The sequence below is a fragment of the Benincasa hispida genome, chromosome 3 (genome assembly GCF_027475165.1).
Source record: "Benincasa hispida cultivar pf3 chromosome 3, pf3_genome.v1.1, whole genome shotgun sequence".
NCBI classification, from domain to species: domain Eukaryota; kingdom Viridiplantae; phylum Streptophyta; class Magnoliopsida; order Cucurbitales; family Cucurbitaceae; genus Benincasa; species Benincasa hispida.
In genome coordinates this window covers 2,805,843-2,822,568 of record NC_143480.1, presented here as the reverse complement: position 1 = coordinate 2,822,568, position 16,726 = coordinate 2,805,843, and the positions used below count along the sequence as shown (strand labels likewise).

Genomic DNA, 16,726 nt, shown 5'->3' with positions numbered 1-16,726 from the left:
TATATCACTGTGTCAGTAGCTATCACCGATAGCTTTTAGTAGTGGCTATCAATGATAGCTTTCATCAAACGGAATCGACTTTTATATCATTAATATCATCGATTTATGGATATCACCTAATTTTTATCACGATATCATTAATATCACTTATATTGTGGTTATCGGTGATAGCTTCTATTACTGATAGATAACATGTTATTAGAGATAACTTTTGTCATTTCTTTTTACCATCAAATAACATGCTATCTTTGATAGCTTCTATCACTGTTAATTAACATGCTATTAGTGATAACTTTTAGGCATCTCACTTACACTTTAGTTCGAGATTCAACTTTATAAATTAAATTCACTAAGTTGGCTATCAATGATAGACTTCTATAAATGACTATTAACTATGAAAGAAAATTATTAAAGATTAAGCTATCAATGAAGTTTAAATTAAAGATTAAGCTATAATGATAGATTTCCGTAAGTAACTACTAATTCAATTGAAAAGTTCTCTTTTTAATCGTTGAGGTTTGAATTAATTTCAATTATCTCTATGTGTCAATATTATTCACTTTTACTCTTAAATTTATTAATATCTATTTTCAGTCCTTTCTGAGAAAATGGTTAGAAACTTGACTCTAACAGAAATAGTTGAATAAGGGTGCTGAAGTGACAAAATTTATTTATTATTATGATAAATAACAGTTTTATACACGAGGCTTGAAATTTATGTCCAAATTGTCTTTAGGTTTGGAAATTCAACTATCAAATATGAAACACGTGATTTTCTTATCACATGGTGTCAAAAATAGTAACATTTTTCTTATTTAGTTTAAGAATTTAAATATTTTTTAAAGAAATATTAAAATCATACAATAGTTTATTTATATTTCATATTTCAGTTGCTTTTAAGATTTAGCTTAAGAATTTAAATATTTCTTTTAAAAAGATTAAAAATGATAACTAAGAGATCAGAGGAAACTGCCATAAACTTTAAAAATAAATTTATTGTGAACAAAAGGGGTCTAATTTATTGAATAGAGACACAATGAATACAACGATGAATTAAACTTTAAAAGTAACTTCAATGAAAATAAAATTACATGAGCAATATGAAAGAAAAATAGCATGTATGAAGAATAAAAACAAAACCCCAATATCTAACGTGTCCTAATAGGTATTTTTCTAAAACTTTGACTGAATGGTGGCTATTATAGCAGGATCAGTTTGAAAAGCCTTTGCAAGGATATTTGTTGGAATGTCGGGCTTTGAACCAAAAACAGCATTAGCAATAGTAATAACACCTGGATTTTGACTACTTAAAGCTGCAATGGCAACTGCAGGGCCATAGCCGATGTTTTGTTGAAAGTGAACTAGTCCAATGGGAAAGACGAAGACATCGCCCTTGTTCAATGTCTTGGTAATGAGACGGTTTTCTGGGTTGGAGGTGACAAAGCCCACCAAGAGTGTGCCTTCAAGGACAGTCAGGATTTCAGTGGCACGAGGGTGGGTGTGGGGAGCGTTGATTCCCCATGGGGCATAGTCAATGCGAACCATAGAGATGCCAAGTGTGTTGAGCCCTGGGATTTGGACAACGTTGGCAGGAGTTACTGCAGAGCCAACAGGGTTATTAGTGTCACCTGCCACATTCAACCCACTCATGAAGAAGTCTTTAGCTTCCACAACATTGGGATCCTTGCAAACCGCACCATTCACTTTCACTGGAGGTCATTACAAAATCATATGGCAAAATATTAGTAAAGTAATTAGAAACTAGTAGATTCAATGTTATTAGGACGACATAAAGCTAGGAATAATTTAAGAATATATACTAACCTGGATTGTTTGGATCTGCCACACAAAAATCTTGAAGTGGGCTAGGATCTGATGCCAATGCAATGGAACAAGTAATTGCAAGGAAGGTGAGAAAGAAAACTCGAGCGGCCATTGCTAATGATATTGTTAAGAAAGTTAAGGGTATAGATGCTTTGGTTTGGATTTATGAATGGATTAACGATTGGAAGCTCTATTTATAGATCAATTACCGAGATTTAATAATTAATGGCGGGCTTAAGTATTTTGGTAATAACTTAAAACAAACACACATTTTCCTTTTGAAATAGTAAAATAATAATAATAATAATAATAATGTTGGAGTTGATCAAACTTGTAAGGTAAGGGCAGGAAATTAATCAAATTAGAGAGATTTCACATTTGTAAGACTATGAATATATATATTGTTTTCTTTATAATTTAATTGTTTATTAATTTTGGTTTGGATGAAGACTGAGTTCAAGAGGGATCAGACTTAGTATTGTAGTGAGTAGAGAGGATATATCCACATCCACAGGGTTAAAAGTATATATGAATTATGGTCAAACACTTAAACCAAATAATTAAAATAAATGCCTAATTTATTTGACTTACTTTTATTGAATTATTTGAATGCTTCCATGATTTGGTGGTTGAAATTTTTTTGTTTCGATAAACTGATTTTAGATGAACATTTCAACTTTTTCATGTTGTTGGTTTGATAAGTTTATTATTATTTTTTATAAATATCGAAAGTGAAGTATGAAGATTTAAACTTCTAAATCGTAAGAATAAAAATATGTACTACACTATTATCATAAATTAATAACAATACCTTGAAATATATAATGTTAGTTTTTATGTAAGTTTTGGATCAAAATCTAGGCTTCAACAATATATTTTAATACGCGTGTGTGCTTCTTTTATATATATAAAAGATTTTGTACATGATTGTGAAAAAGAAACATAATTAAGGATAAAAGAGATCGTTCAACTTAAGCATAGCTCAATTAGTTAAAAAAAAAATATTATATCTTTTATCAAAAAGGTAAAATGTTTAAATTATAACTCCCAACTAAACGAAACTAAATAAATATATAAAAGAAATAATTTTTTAGGTCAATCAAGGCTAAATAGATTAGATATCACTAACATATAAAATATCTCAATCGTTTGATTTCACTTGACGTTAAACTCAAAAAAGGAAAAAAAATATTTATATATGGATAAATTCTAGGTATTTGAAATTCGATAAATTATTTGTATTAATTACTTAGGATTATTGAACTATGAGAGATAAATAGATAAAAGAGACCTATAGGTGAGTCAGTCCAAACATAGGTGAATAAATAAGATATATATTAACATATCAAATATCAATGGTTTGATCGACTCCTATAAATTTTGTTTAACTCAAAAATGAAAAACGATTGATGACAAATTCTAGGCATTGAAATTTGATAAATTCTTTGTACTATATATTTGTTTCCTTTTTAGTTCAACAACATTTGAAAATTTTGTACTTTTTATCCTTTCATTTTGGTAAGATTTTTATTTTATTTTTATAAAATACAACTATGATATGAATAGTACTCTCATTAATTAGTTATCACTTAAGTATCCTTTTTAAAATGACGTAGTGTCTATTGCCATTAAATTAATATTTATGAATGCAAAACTATAGTATGAACAAAGTGGGAACCATACTTGCATTGTAGTAGAATGTTTTCCTTAGTTCTAATTAATTAGAAATCATTTATTGACCCAAAAATTTAAATTGATGCATGATGGTTAATTTAATATTATATCATCTAATAATAACAAAATTCTTGGTTTAAAAGTTAATACAAACCTGGACTAATTAAACTCTATTTTTAACTTCTTTATTCATTAATATTAAAATGGAAAAAAATATCATTTAAAAGTTGCCTTTTTATAGAAGGAAAAAAGTATAAAAGAATTATAAATGAAATGTTGCTGCCCAGGATCGAACTGGGGACCTTTAGTGTGTAAGACTAACGTGATAACCACTACACCACAGCAACATTGATGTTTAATTTAGGCTTAATAACAATATACTCACTTAAAGTGACCACAAATATTTAAATCAATAATGTATTGATACTTTAGATCCATCATTGATTATGTGAACCAAAAGTTATTACATAGCATATAAATAATATAATTTTTAAAAATAAATAAATAAAATATGAGAAAAATTATACTGCACTAAAATTATACTGTAGTGGGATCAGTTTGGAAAGCCTTTGCAAGGATATCAATGGGGATGTCAGGCTTCGATCCAAAAACTGAATTAGTAATGGTAATAACATCTCGGTTTTGGCTACTCAATGCTACAATGGCAACAGCGTGACGATGACCACTATTTTGTTAGAATGGAATCAAACCCACGGGGAAAACAAAGACGTCACCCTTGTGCAATGTCTTGGTGATCAAACGGTTCTCAGGATTGGAAGTGACAAATCCAACCAAGAGCTTGCCTTCAAGGACCATCAAGATCTTGGTAGTACGTGGGTGGGTATGGGGAGCATTGATGCCCCATGGGGCAAAGTCATGCGAGACATAGAGATACCAAGGGTGTTGAGTCCTAGGATTTGGACCACGTTCACTGGAGTTACTTGAGAGTCAGTAGGGGTGTTGGTGTCCTTGGCCACATGCAACCCATTAAAGAAAAAGTCCTTAGCTTCCACCAAGTTGGGGTTCTTGCAAATTAGACCATTCACTTTCACTGTGAAAAGATAAAATCTTTAGTCCATATTAATATATCTGAGCATTGAAATTGTTAGTTATAATGATATATAATTATATTTTTTAGGTGATCCTATTTGACGATGATGAAAATAGTTATAACTGTTGGGGTTGATACCCTATATCTCGTAGGTTCTGTAGTTTGTACTTGTAATGTACAAAGGATTTTATTTATTTAATAAAATATGAAATATTTTATTTGACATTTAGTAGCATTAACCCACAAAACCAATAAAATAACATCCAAAGTTATCTTCTGTAGCTTAAATATGTATGTAGCAACATACAGGTGGATCATGTTTAAGTAATAACCTAAATAGTCCGTAGCAGATGGATAAGGCTGGACCTTGATCATTATCCTGGTAACACTATGAATACAACCCAGTTTGTAGATGTTACAATTTTTATAAAGTGCTACAAATGATTGGACCCTGATCATTCATGTAGAGACATGTGAGCGGGGGTATTCTACATAAAGAAGTTTGTATAAGACCGAACCACGAAATGACTAGTCTCGTTATATAGCGTCGTTCATAATAGAGACTTACGTTTCACCAGGATAACCTTAGGTGGCGTGACCTGAATCCTGAGTGAATTGTGAACTCTTGTCTATGAAAAAGATCCTTTGATTTGTATGGATGAGAGTGGCCAAATCGCTGATTCAATAAGCATATCATTTGGGGGATTCGTCTAACTAGAGAGCTGGAAACACAACTACACTAGATGAAATTCACTCATTCCCTAACGTCGAAGTAAGTAGATAAATTTCTCCCTTAAGGACTGATTCCAGGGCTTGAACAATATTGTGTCACACCCTCTTTTGGCACGAAAGGGGTCTAGTCATGGTTCTTAAGGGGTTAGATGTAACTATAAGGGTAAAACGATAATTTTGGCCCAATAGTAAATATAGTGGTATTTGTACGTGTAGGGGGTCGGTTTTCTTTTTCACGTTTTCTTCTCCTAACCAAGGGAGAATAGAACATTTTGTTAGTTTTACAAAAAAATCATCCCAAAAAAAAATTTCCTCTCAAATTCCTCCTCTCTCTTCCAAAAGAAGTAAAGCCCACATCTCTTGCAAATTCTCTACCCAAAAGAAAATACAAAAGGCTCCGTGATGCGTTATTTTATGTGGTGAAATAATGAAATGAATTGCGGTGATGGGAATGCATTGTGCAACAAGTTTTCTCAGCAGAATCCAAGTATAAATCCTACTGAGTTTCCTGGCAAGTCCAGGGTCGAACTCAGGGCTAAGGAAAACGGTATGCGGTGATAATTTTTAAGAAGACCTTGCGGTAACCAATAAATCAAAGAGTTGTTTTGGGTTGTTGTTTGCGGTATAAAATAAATGTATGCAGCGGAGTTAAGACAAGAGTTGATAATACGGAAGATGCGATGAATATGCAGGGAACGGGTTGAGAAGGGGTTCAGCTAAATCTTCCTAGAATTTCATTCATGTATGCGATCATGCAACACACATACAATAGCAAATCATCTCTCAACGCAAATACTACGGCTTCTAGTTCTAGAACACATGCGACATATGTGATAAAGGTTATAGAACCTACACATAAGCCTCTATTCTTATTTATGTGATGACAATTGACACACACACAAATAAGGCGACCATATAATATTATAACCTATCTCTAGGGTGCATGCGATGTATGTTGGAAAACAGAGGTTATCTCTAAGTCCCTATCTCTCACTTATGCAGATCTAATCTCGCTCTCTCGAGTCTAGATTCTAACCTAGCTCTTTCAAGTCTTAGGTTCTTTCTTTAGACTCTCTCTCGAGTAGCTCTAAAGGGATGTTGGGTGCAACATAAGACAAGATAATCGCATGCAATGAACTCATACCCATTTGGCAGCGGAGTTGTGGTCATTTTTTTATGCGTTGATCACGATTCCTACCTTTTTTTTGGCTTGCCCCCACGTATGTCATGCGGACATCCAACTACGAGTAGGATCCGATCGCAATGTTATGGTTTTTTTTTAGGTAAGCTAAAAATAGCATGGTCGAAAATAAATACTTCACCCGCAAATTCAATCTTTTGGCAATGTCCTCATTGCCAAAAGATTGAAAGAAGTCATGCGATGTTCTTAAGAGGTTTCATAAAGAGTCAGTTTGAAAGAAAGCTAACAACCCACTAACTTCTAGAAATATTTCATGAGGTGACTGTCCTAAAATTAAGTTGACTCTAGTGTATACGAAAAAATAGAAGCATGTGTTTCATCATTGAAATCATAATTGGCAAAGAGAAAGCATGCGATGACTTACTAAATTGATCAATGTTAAATGATTGCGGTAACCAAAGAGGATGCGGTGATAAAACTTTCAAAATTAAAATGCGATGCGATAACGAAATTTGGACTAAAGTTAAGGAAAGATACAACCCCCAAATTTACGTTGTCGCCCGCATTATTTGTTGATGCATCCTGCTTTGCGGTGATCTCTGTTCTTTGCATTGCGGTGACGGCATAAAATAGTTGCATCTTCGTGTAGCGCCTCCGCAATCGTTCACCTCGATCGTTGCAAGAAAAACATTGAGAAGGTCAAATAATATTAAAGAAAACAGAGTTAACAAAATTTTTCTCTTTTTTTTTTTTTAGATAAGCAAAAAGATAGTGAAATGATAATACTAAGGAGTAGATAAGTTTAAGATTTCAAGATTTCAACGGATACTTCACAAAACTTGCGTCCCTGATGGATTTAAATCGCTTGATAGCCAGGGACCACCCACTTTTTTCTCTTCAGAGTTTCTCAGGTCCACAGAGGCAACCTCGCAATGCCAGTCTTCTTCGTGATATACTTTTACTCATTGCCCATTAAGTTTGAATATGTTGGTTCCGTCATCATTAGATAACTCGACCGCGCCATGCGGGAATACCTTTCTCACTATGAAAGGTTCGGACCAACGTGACTTTAATTTCCCAGGGAAGAGCCGTAGTCGCGAGTTAAATAGTAAGACCTTTTGCCCGACTTGAAGGTTCTTCCCGCATATTTGTTTGTCGTGCCAACACTTTGTGTGCTCCTTGTAGATCTTTGCATTCTTATGCGTTAATCCTTCATTCCTCCAGCTCGACCAATTGATGTTTTCTCGCTTCTCCTGCTGTCTTTAAGTCAAAGTTTAGATTCTTCACCGCCCACAATGCTTTGTGCTTCAGCTCTAGTGGTAAATGACATGCTTTACCAAATACCAACGCATACGAAGACATGCCTATGGGTGTCTTATAGGCAGTCTAGTATGCCCACAACGCATCGTCCAACTTTCTTGCCTAATCCTTTCGCGAAGGCTTCACCACCTTCTCCAATATTAGCTTGATCTCTCGGTTGGACACTTCGGCCTGACCATTCGTCTGCAGATGGTATGCGGTGGCCACTTTATGAAGGATATTATATTTGTGCAGCAATTATTTGACAGTGTGATTGACAAAGTGGGAGCCTTCGTCACTTATTATGCCACGTGGAGTGCCAAAACGAGTGAAAATGTTTTTCTTTAAGAATTTAAAGACTACCGCCGTATCGCTTGCGGCGCATGCCACTGCTTCTACCCACTTGGACACGTAGTCGACGGCTAACAAAATATAATTTTGACCATTCGATGGTGGGAATGGTCCCATGAAATCAATGCCCCAGACGTCGAACAACTCTAGTTCCAAAATGGTGTTCATAGGCATCGCATGTTTCCATGAAATGTTATCCGTGCATTGGCACCAGTCACACTTCATCACGTAGTCATTTGCATCCTTAAACAGTGTTGGCTAATAGTATTCACTTTGCAATACTTTAGCTGCGGTGCGTTGGCCTCCAAAGTGCCCGCCATATGGTGAATCATGACATTGCGATAATATACGTTGTTGAGTAGCATTCGGTACACATAGTCGCAGAATCTGGTCTGCTCCCTTCTTATACAGATTTGGCTCATCCCAAAAGTATGATCTACATTCATGCCTGAGCCGCCTCTTTTGGTGGTCGGTGTAATCTTCGGGAAATTGCTAGCAAACCAGATAATTTACCACGTCTACGTACCATGGCAATTCTTCTATATGAAATAGCTGCTCCTCTGGGAACACCGCACTCACCTCTGACTGATTGTGGTCAACCTCTGGATTTTTCAATCTGGATAAGTGATCCGCAACTTGGTGCTCTGTCCCCTTGCAATCAATTATTTCTATATCGAATTCCTGGAGGAGGAGAACCCATCTAATCAACCTTGGATTCACGTCCTTCTTTGTCATCAAATATTTTATCGTTGAGTTGTCAGTGTGGATGAATACTTTTGTTCTCAGCAAATACGCTCTGAATTACTCCAACGCGAAAATTACCGCCGGCAGCTCTTTTTCTGTGATGGTGTAGTTGGTTTGAGCAAGATTCAAAGTTTTACTCGCATATGCGATGAAATGTAATATTGTTTTTCTCTTCTGTGCTAGTACTGCTCCCATCGCATACCCGCTCGCATCGCACATTAATTCAAAAGGAAGTGTCCAATCTGGTGCGATCAACACAGGCGTGGTCGTCAATGCATTCTTCAAAATCCTGAATGTGTTGAGGCAATTGTCATCAAAGTCAAATTTTCTATCGGCCTTCATCAACGCACTCAACGATCGAGCTATTTTTGAAAAGTCCTTGACAAAACGTCTGTAAAATCTGGCATGCCCCAAGAAACTCCTTACAGTCTTTACACTTGTTGGAGGTGGGAGCTTTTTAATTATTTCAATTTTTGCCTTGTCCACCTCTAACCTGTCCCTAGACACCTTATGCCCCAGCACAATGCCCTCTTTCACCATAAAATGACATTTCTCCCAATTAAGTACAAGATTCATCTCCTCACATCTTTTCAATATCTTCTTCAAGTTGGCATGACAGACTTCGTATGTGTGCCCATATACAGAGAAGTCGTCCATGAATATTTCTACGGAGTTTTGAAGATATTCTAAAAAGATGGCCATTATGCACCTTTGGAAAGTGATTGGCGCATTGCAGAGGCCGAATGGCATGCGGCGAAAAGCGAAAGTTCCATACGGGCAGGTGAATGTGGTCTTGTCCTGACCTTTGGGAGCAATCATAATCTGATTATAACCGGCATACCCATCCAAAAAGCAGTAGAAGTCATTTCAAGCTAGTCGATCCAACATTTGGTCAATGAAAGATAAAGGGAAATGATCTTTCTTCGTTGCCACATTCAGCTTGCGGTAGTCCATTCAAATATGCCATCCCGTGACGATCCTTTGCGGTATCAGCTCGTTATTTGCGTTAGGGACTACCGTCATCCCACCTTTTTTCGGCACGCACTGCACGGGGCTGACCCATGTGCTATCTGCTATCGAATAGATGATGCCCGCATCTAACCACTTGATTATCTCCTTCTTTTCGACCTCTTTCATCGCAGGGTTGAGTCTGCACTGATGTTCGATCGATCCTTTGTGGTTTTCTTCAAGACGAATTCGATGCATAAAGTATGCGCAGCTAATTCCTCGAATGTCTGCAAGCGTCCAACCAATCACTCACACATATTTTCTCAGAATGCTCAACAGCGCATTCTCTTGGTCTTCATTAAGTTCAGAGGAAATAATAACTGGTAGCTTTTCATTCTGCCCTAGAAATACATATTTTAGGGGGTTGGGCAGGGTCTTCAGCTCTATTAATGGTGGTTGTTTTAGGGATGGTTGCGTTGTTTTTCTTTCTTCATTTACTGTTGGCTCTTCTTCTTGGGTTGCGATCATCTCATCTTCCTTGTTTGTTCTTTTTATGATCGCATTGCATGCAACAATGGATGCGATCGCATCCTCATCTTTGTTTTCGTCTTCAGGCTTTTCTTCTTCATTCAAACTCTGGTCATCGTCAGATTCATTCAGGTCTTCTTCATCAAGATACTTCATGGCACGGATAATGTCGAACTTGACCTTCTGTCTATTTACGCTCAAGATGATCTCTCCTTTGTGTACATCAATTTGGGCACGACCAGTTGATAAAAATGGTCGCCTCAAGATGATAGACACATCCTTGCCGGCTTCGTAGTCCAAGATGATAAAGTCGACTGGTAATATAAATTTGTCAATTGTTACCAACACATCCTTCACCTTCCCCTTTGGATGCACCAGAGATCTATGATTAATTGAAAAGTCACTGTCGTTGGTGCAAGTTGCCCCACATTCAGCTGCTTAAAGATTGACAGAGGCATCAAGTTGATGCTGGCTCCAAGATCACACAACGCTTGCCCGATGTATAATCCTCCAATGGAGCAAGGTATAGTAAAACTCCCAGGATCGCGCATCTTCGGTGGGATTATAGATTTGGAGCTCTACGTCAACCCACCGTGGCAAACTTACCAGTGCCTCTCTTCCTTGTCACCATATCTTTTAGAAACTTTGCATATGCGGGCATCTCCTCAATTTCTTCAGTTAACGGAATATTAATATGTAATTGTTTTAACATATTCATGAAGCGTTGGTACTGTACCTCGTCATTTTTCTTCTTTCGGAGGCTCTGTTGGAAAGGTGGCAATTGTACTCTCAGAGTCCCCTGTTCTTTTGGCTCTGAGGTGGACACAATCTCTGGCTTTATCACTTTTTTTCTCCTTCTTCTTCTCGAGCCACCGCCATCTCAGGTTCCAGCACAATTGGAGCAGTCCGGCTAGGCTCCTTCTTCTCCCCTACCACAGTCTTTCCACTCCGCAATGTCACCACTTGACACTGCTCTTTACCCGTACCCCCTGGGTTGCGTGGGAGTTTTGTTGAACTCGGCAGGGTCCCTTGCGGTCTGTTCTTGAGTTCGCTTGCAATCTGCCTCATATGTAATTCCAGGTTGCGAATAAACGTCGCCTGGTTTTGAAGCACAGTTTTGTTCTTCTCGATATATTGCTTCAGAAAACTTTCTAAGGAGCAAGTTTGCGGTGTCTGCGAATTGCTGACTTGATTACTTGTCTGACCGTTATTTCGCGGAAAAAATTCGGGAGGCCCTTCTTTTTGCACCACTGATTGGAAATTTTGCTGCTGATTTTTTGACGCAAAGTTGGGGTGGTTTCTCCACCCAGGGTTGTACGTGTTCAAGAATGGATTATTCTTCACAAAATAAATAGACTGTGGATTTTGCGGGCATTCCTCCATCGTGTGTCCTTCACCGTAATTCGCACACCTCGCGGCAGTCTGATTGATTGCGTTCACTTGCCCATTATGCAGTGTTGGGCTGTTGATTACGATTCTCTGTATCAAGTTCATCATCGCAGTCATCTGACTCTGAAGTGATGCGATAGCACCATTATTTGCGTCATTATCCTTTATTCTCAATCTCTGATCGCTCTCTCTCTAGTCCTCATGATTTTTAGAGATGCAATCGAGGATGTTTTTGGCTTCATCATACGTTTTGTTTAGCAGATTCCAGTGGCTGTCGCATTGGCAGCAGTCTGCAAAGCGGGATTTAATCCGTGATAAAAGATCTCCATTTGCAAGCAGTCTGGTAATCCGTTGTGTGGACAGTCCCTTACCAACCTCTTAAACCTCGCCCAGGCATCGTTGAGCGATTCGTCCATGTCCTGTTCAAAATTGATTATTAATTTCCTTTTCCTGGCATTTTCAGTTGGTGGGAAATATTTCTTCATAAACTTCTCTACTACTTGTTCCCAGGAAGTGATCTCCCCTGGTTTGAGAGAATACGCCCATTTTCGTGCCTGATCACACAAAGAAAACGGAAACAAAGTTAGTCGAACTTCTTCGGTAGAGATATTCGGGAACACAAAAGTGTTACAGATTTCTATGAAGCTCCGGAGGTGGGTGTGCGGGTCCTCACCACGCCTTCCTCCGAATTGTCCAGTAGTCTGGATCATCTACAGCATCACCAGTTTCATTTAGTAGTCTGGATCATCTGCAGCATCACCAGATTCATTTCGAATCGAGATCCATCAAGGGCGGGCCTTATGATTCCTGGGGGAGAAATCGTAGAGGTTTAGCGATGCATAGTCCCGAATGGGCCTATTGCGATCGTTTGCTAGTAGGATTGGATTCGCCATGACATTGTTTACGTTTGGTGCTCCATTTCCAGGCTGCTCCGCCATATCGTCTTTATTTGGTTGTTGTTGCTAGCGGCTATCTCTTAATCTACGTCGAAACGCCCTCTCAATCTCTGGGTTGTAATTCGCCAGAGATTGAGAGCTGTAAAAAAATCAGAAAAATTACCATTAGCACACTGAATTGCCGAAGTCCCCGGCAACGGCGCCAAAACATGATGCGTTATTTTATGTGGTGAAATAATGAAATAAATTGCAGTGATGGGAATGCGTTGTGCAACAAGTTTTCTCAGCAGAATCTAAGTATAAATCCTACTGAATTTCCTGGCAAGTCCAAGGTCGAACTCAGAGACTAAGGAAAACGATATGTGGTGATAATTTTAAGAAGACCTTGCGGTAACCAATAAATCAAAGAGTTGTTTTGGGTTGTTATTTGCGGTATAAAATAAATGTATGTGGTGGAGTTAAGACAAGAGTTGATAATACGGAAGATGCGATGAATATGCAGGGAACGGGGTGAGAAGGGGTTCAGCTAACACTTCCTAAGATTGCGTTCATGTATGCGATCATGCAACACACATACAATAAAAAATCATCTCTCAACGCAAATGCTATGCTTCTAGTTCTAAAACGCATGTGATATATGCGATAAGGGATATAGGACCTACACATAAGCCTCTATTCTTATATATGCGATGACAATTGACACACACACAAATAAGGTGACCACATAATATCATAACCTATCTCTAGGGTTCATGCGATGCATGTTGGAAAACAGAGCTTATCTCTAATTCCCTATCTCTCGCTTATGCAGATCTAATCTCGCTCTCTCGAGTTTAGATTCTAACCTAGCTTTCTCAAGTCTTAGGTTCTTTGTTTAGAATCCTTCTCGAATAGCTCTAAAGGGATGTTGGGCTCAACATAAGACAAGATAATCACATGCAATGAAGATCCTAGGTCATGTTAGCTTAGTTCTTCTCAACCCATTCGATAAATTTAGTTACTCATGCGTGCTTTTAAAAGAGTGAACAGATGTAGATAAACAAGTTCCATTTTATAGATATAGAGGTTAAATACAAAAACTAATGTGAAATGAGAATAAAGAGCCTGGTAGCAATCTCTTGCTTCCCAAGGCTTTTACACTGTTCTTCTCTACTCTGTTCAAAAGATATTTCGCTCTCGTGAGAGTCGACCCTCCCTCTGCTTTTTCACGCCTCTGGGTTCTCTCTTGAGCTAACTAGAGCGATCTTTCAGCGTCTCTTCCCTTCTCTTGCTCTGCCTTCTAAGTAAAAAGGAAAACAATGAACAAAGCTATTTCTATCTAAGGGAGAATTATCTAACTGTCCGAACTTCTTCACTGAAGGTTTCCTTCAGTATTTATAGAGCTTCGGGGTGAAAGACTTCTTTTTTATGATTGCACTGATGGGATGACATTAATTCTCTGTTTGATGCATCAAATATTTGTCACCGAAAAGTTGAATGTACTTGCTACAGTAGTTCGTTAGCGGCTTGTCAACTTAATTCGAACTCGACCGTCATCAGCTTTCTGTCCCATCGTGATTTATTATGCTTTTCACCCAGTTGCGCCCACTAAATTGCGCCGGCTCTATGCGACAATCCTTCTTTAGCAGATTTTTGCGAGCATAAATCACCGCAAAGCCTTGTGGTAACGCTATGTTCGACTGTTGATTTCTTGTGATCGCGTTTTCTGCCTTGCGTCAACGCATTTCTGCACAAAAATACATAAGTTAACTGTTTTCATGCGATGGACGCATGCGACCACAATATTATGAACTTAATGCTTTTTTGACGCAATTTTATATATTTTATCAATACAAACCTTCATTGTTTAATAACTTAGCACTGTAATAACGTGCATTTCTGCCCGTTATCACTCTGCTTTGTGGTGTCCTCATTGAAGTGTTCGTAATAGATCGAAAATTATTTATGTGAAGAAGTTATTCTTCAAGGGTAAGCAAATTTCTTCCCTAATCTTTTATGTTTTAGCATGTTGTAAATTTCTTGTTTGATGCATAATTTTTGTACTATAATTTTTATTTTGTAAAAATAAAAATGGGATGATCACGCATCCGCATTCAAACTTCACTGTTCCTTCAATAACGACATATATAGTAAGGTTTTTCTTTAGACTTAAAAACAAAGGTTTATATTTTGAAAAGTTAAGAAATAGAATTAAGATCAAACTATATAGGTGGAAGTAGTGTTTATAAGTTTTTGATTATCAAGGCTATTTAGATCAGCGATGCAGCTTGGAGTTGACAAGGATCAGAGGCAAAAGCCATAGAAAAACAACAAAGTAAAAAGAGAGCTGAAAAGAGAAGTTGAGAAGCCATATGAATGGAGGGTTTTGAAGTTGGGAGAGAGCAAAAAAGAAAATGAAGAGTTGAGAGTAGGTTATGTGAGAAAGAGTACTTGAGGTGATATGAAATAATATGAAGGTTGTGGGTTTTATAAGGGGAATAATAATGGAGGATGAGGATTTTTTTTAAAGGGAAAAAAATAGAGTTGTGTGAACTTAATTAATTGGTAGAATTAAGAGTTTGCTTTAGGACATGGAGAAGATGGGCCGCCAATGACATATTAATTCATGGGTTATGGTTGGTCATTAATTAATTTAATCATGAGACAGACTTGGTAAACTTCTATTATATTAATTTTTACTTTCTCAAATCCTTGCCTATGTGAAAAAGGTAAAATATTATATTAAGTGAAAAATAAAAGGTAAGTTTATGTTCTATCTAAGTTGTTCTTTTTAGTTTGGATTGCTTTCAAATAAAGAAAAATGAGTCAACTTATTTATAAATATAGTAAAATGTCACTTTTTATCAGTGATAGATCGCGGTAGATATTTATCAGTGTCAGTGATAAAAGTCTATCACGGTTTATCACTAATAGACATTGACATTTTTCTATACTTGACAATATTTTTATCAGTTTTACTATTTTTGCTCAATTTTTTAACTGAAGGGGAAAAAGTCGGTCAATTAGTTAAGAGATGGTCAAACACTTACAATTTTTTTTTTTTAAATATTTTAAAAAAAACAACATATTATTGTGTGTATATATCTTGGGAAAACTGGATTTTTTTTTTCCCAAGATCACGATGTTGGACTTTTTTATTTTTTATTTTTTGAAAGTAAGAAGGATATATAATGGATACACTCTCCCATGCTTACTAAACTGAGCTTGGCCTCGTTTAGCAACATTAAAATCGTCAAAATCACTTTTGTCATTTTTAATATTACTCGAAAATACACTTTTGATCGTTGAACATCATTAAAATTTGGCAAACAAGGAGTTGCAGCCTTAAAACTTGATTTTAGCAAAGCATATGATAAACTTGAATGGAATTTCTTAAAACCTTTAATGATTCAATTATGTTTTCTTCTAACTTTGTTTCTCTTATATATAATTGTATCTCTTCAGCCAAGTTCTCAATACTTTTTAATGGTGGAGCACCAAACTTTTTCACCTCAAGTAGAGGCATTTGTCAGGGGACCCTCTTTCTCCTTACTTATACCTTTTAGTTATTGAGGGTTTATCTTCTCTTACTAACTCACCACCCTTTGTGCTCTCTTTTAAGTCTCTCAATACATCCATCAAGTCCGACCATCCTCTTCTATTGTTTGCTGATGATAACATTATCTTTTTTCAAGCAACAAAACAAGACTGCTCAATTTTGAAATACATCCTTTAAAAAATTGAATAAGCATCAGGAGCAAAGATTAACCATGACAAATCAACTATGCTTTTTTAACCGAATGTTCACAAAAAGAGAAGCACATTTCTCAACAATATTTTAGGTGTCCAAATGTGGACGACCTAAGGCACTATCTTGGTCTTCCTTCCTCTCTATCCAGAAGTAAAAGTAAAGAAATCAAATTCATCATTGACAAAGCTTGGAAAATAATGCAAGGATGGAAAGCTTCATTTTTCTCAACAGTAGGGAAGGAAATCCATATTAAGAGCATTGGTCAAACAATTCCTACTTATTGTATGAGCCTTTTTAAACTTCTCAAATAGTTTTGTTCAGAAATAGCCAAGAATTTCTTTCATTTTTGGTAGGGTTCTACTTTTAACAAGGAAAATTCATTGGATTAAATGGATTGATTTGTGTTTATCTAAAGTCTT

At 36.7% G+C, this 16,726-nt stretch overlaps 1 protein-coding gene, 1 non-coding gene and 1 pseudogene across 2 annotated transcripts; all 3 read right to left on the bottom strand.

The window, feature by feature from the left end:
- Positions 1-992: 992 nt before the first annotated feature.
- On the bottom strand, positions 993-1,986 carry LOC150036959 (putative germin-like protein 2-1). Its single transcript, XM_090312126.1, has 2 exons — positions 1,825-1,986; positions 993-1,709 (listed from the first exon to the last, which is right to left on the bottom strand). Exons 1-2 carry the CDS (start codon positions 1,934-1,936, stop codon positions 1,174-1,176), a joined length of 648 nt encoding a protein of 215 aa, XP_090168252.1. The 5' UTR covers positions 1,937-1,986; the 3' UTR covers positions 993-1,173.
- Positions 1,987-3,772: 1,786 nt separating this feature from the next.
- On the bottom strand, positions 3,773-3,845 carry TRNAV-UAC (transfer RNA valine (anticodon UAC)). The gene has a single exon. It is a non-coding gene; the product is annotated as a tRNA-Val (tRNA).
- Positions 3,846-4,035: 190 nt separating this feature from the next.
- Positions 4,036-10,953, bottom strand: LOC120070053 (putative germin-like protein 2-1; annotated as a pseudogene).
- Positions 10,954-16,726: the final 5,773 nt, after the last annotated feature.

What these genes read in the sequence shown, in the direction of transcription:
- LOC150036959 (XM_090312126.1), bottom strand. Translation starts at nt 1,936, where the DNA reads ATGGCCGCTCGAGTTTTCTTTCTCACCTTCCTTGCAATTACTTGTTCC. An exon ending in GGCAGATCCAAACAATCCAG is followed by an intron (nt 1,710 to 1,824) that starts GTTAGTATATAT and finishes AATGACCTCCAG; the next exon opens with TGAAAGTGAATGGTGCGGTT.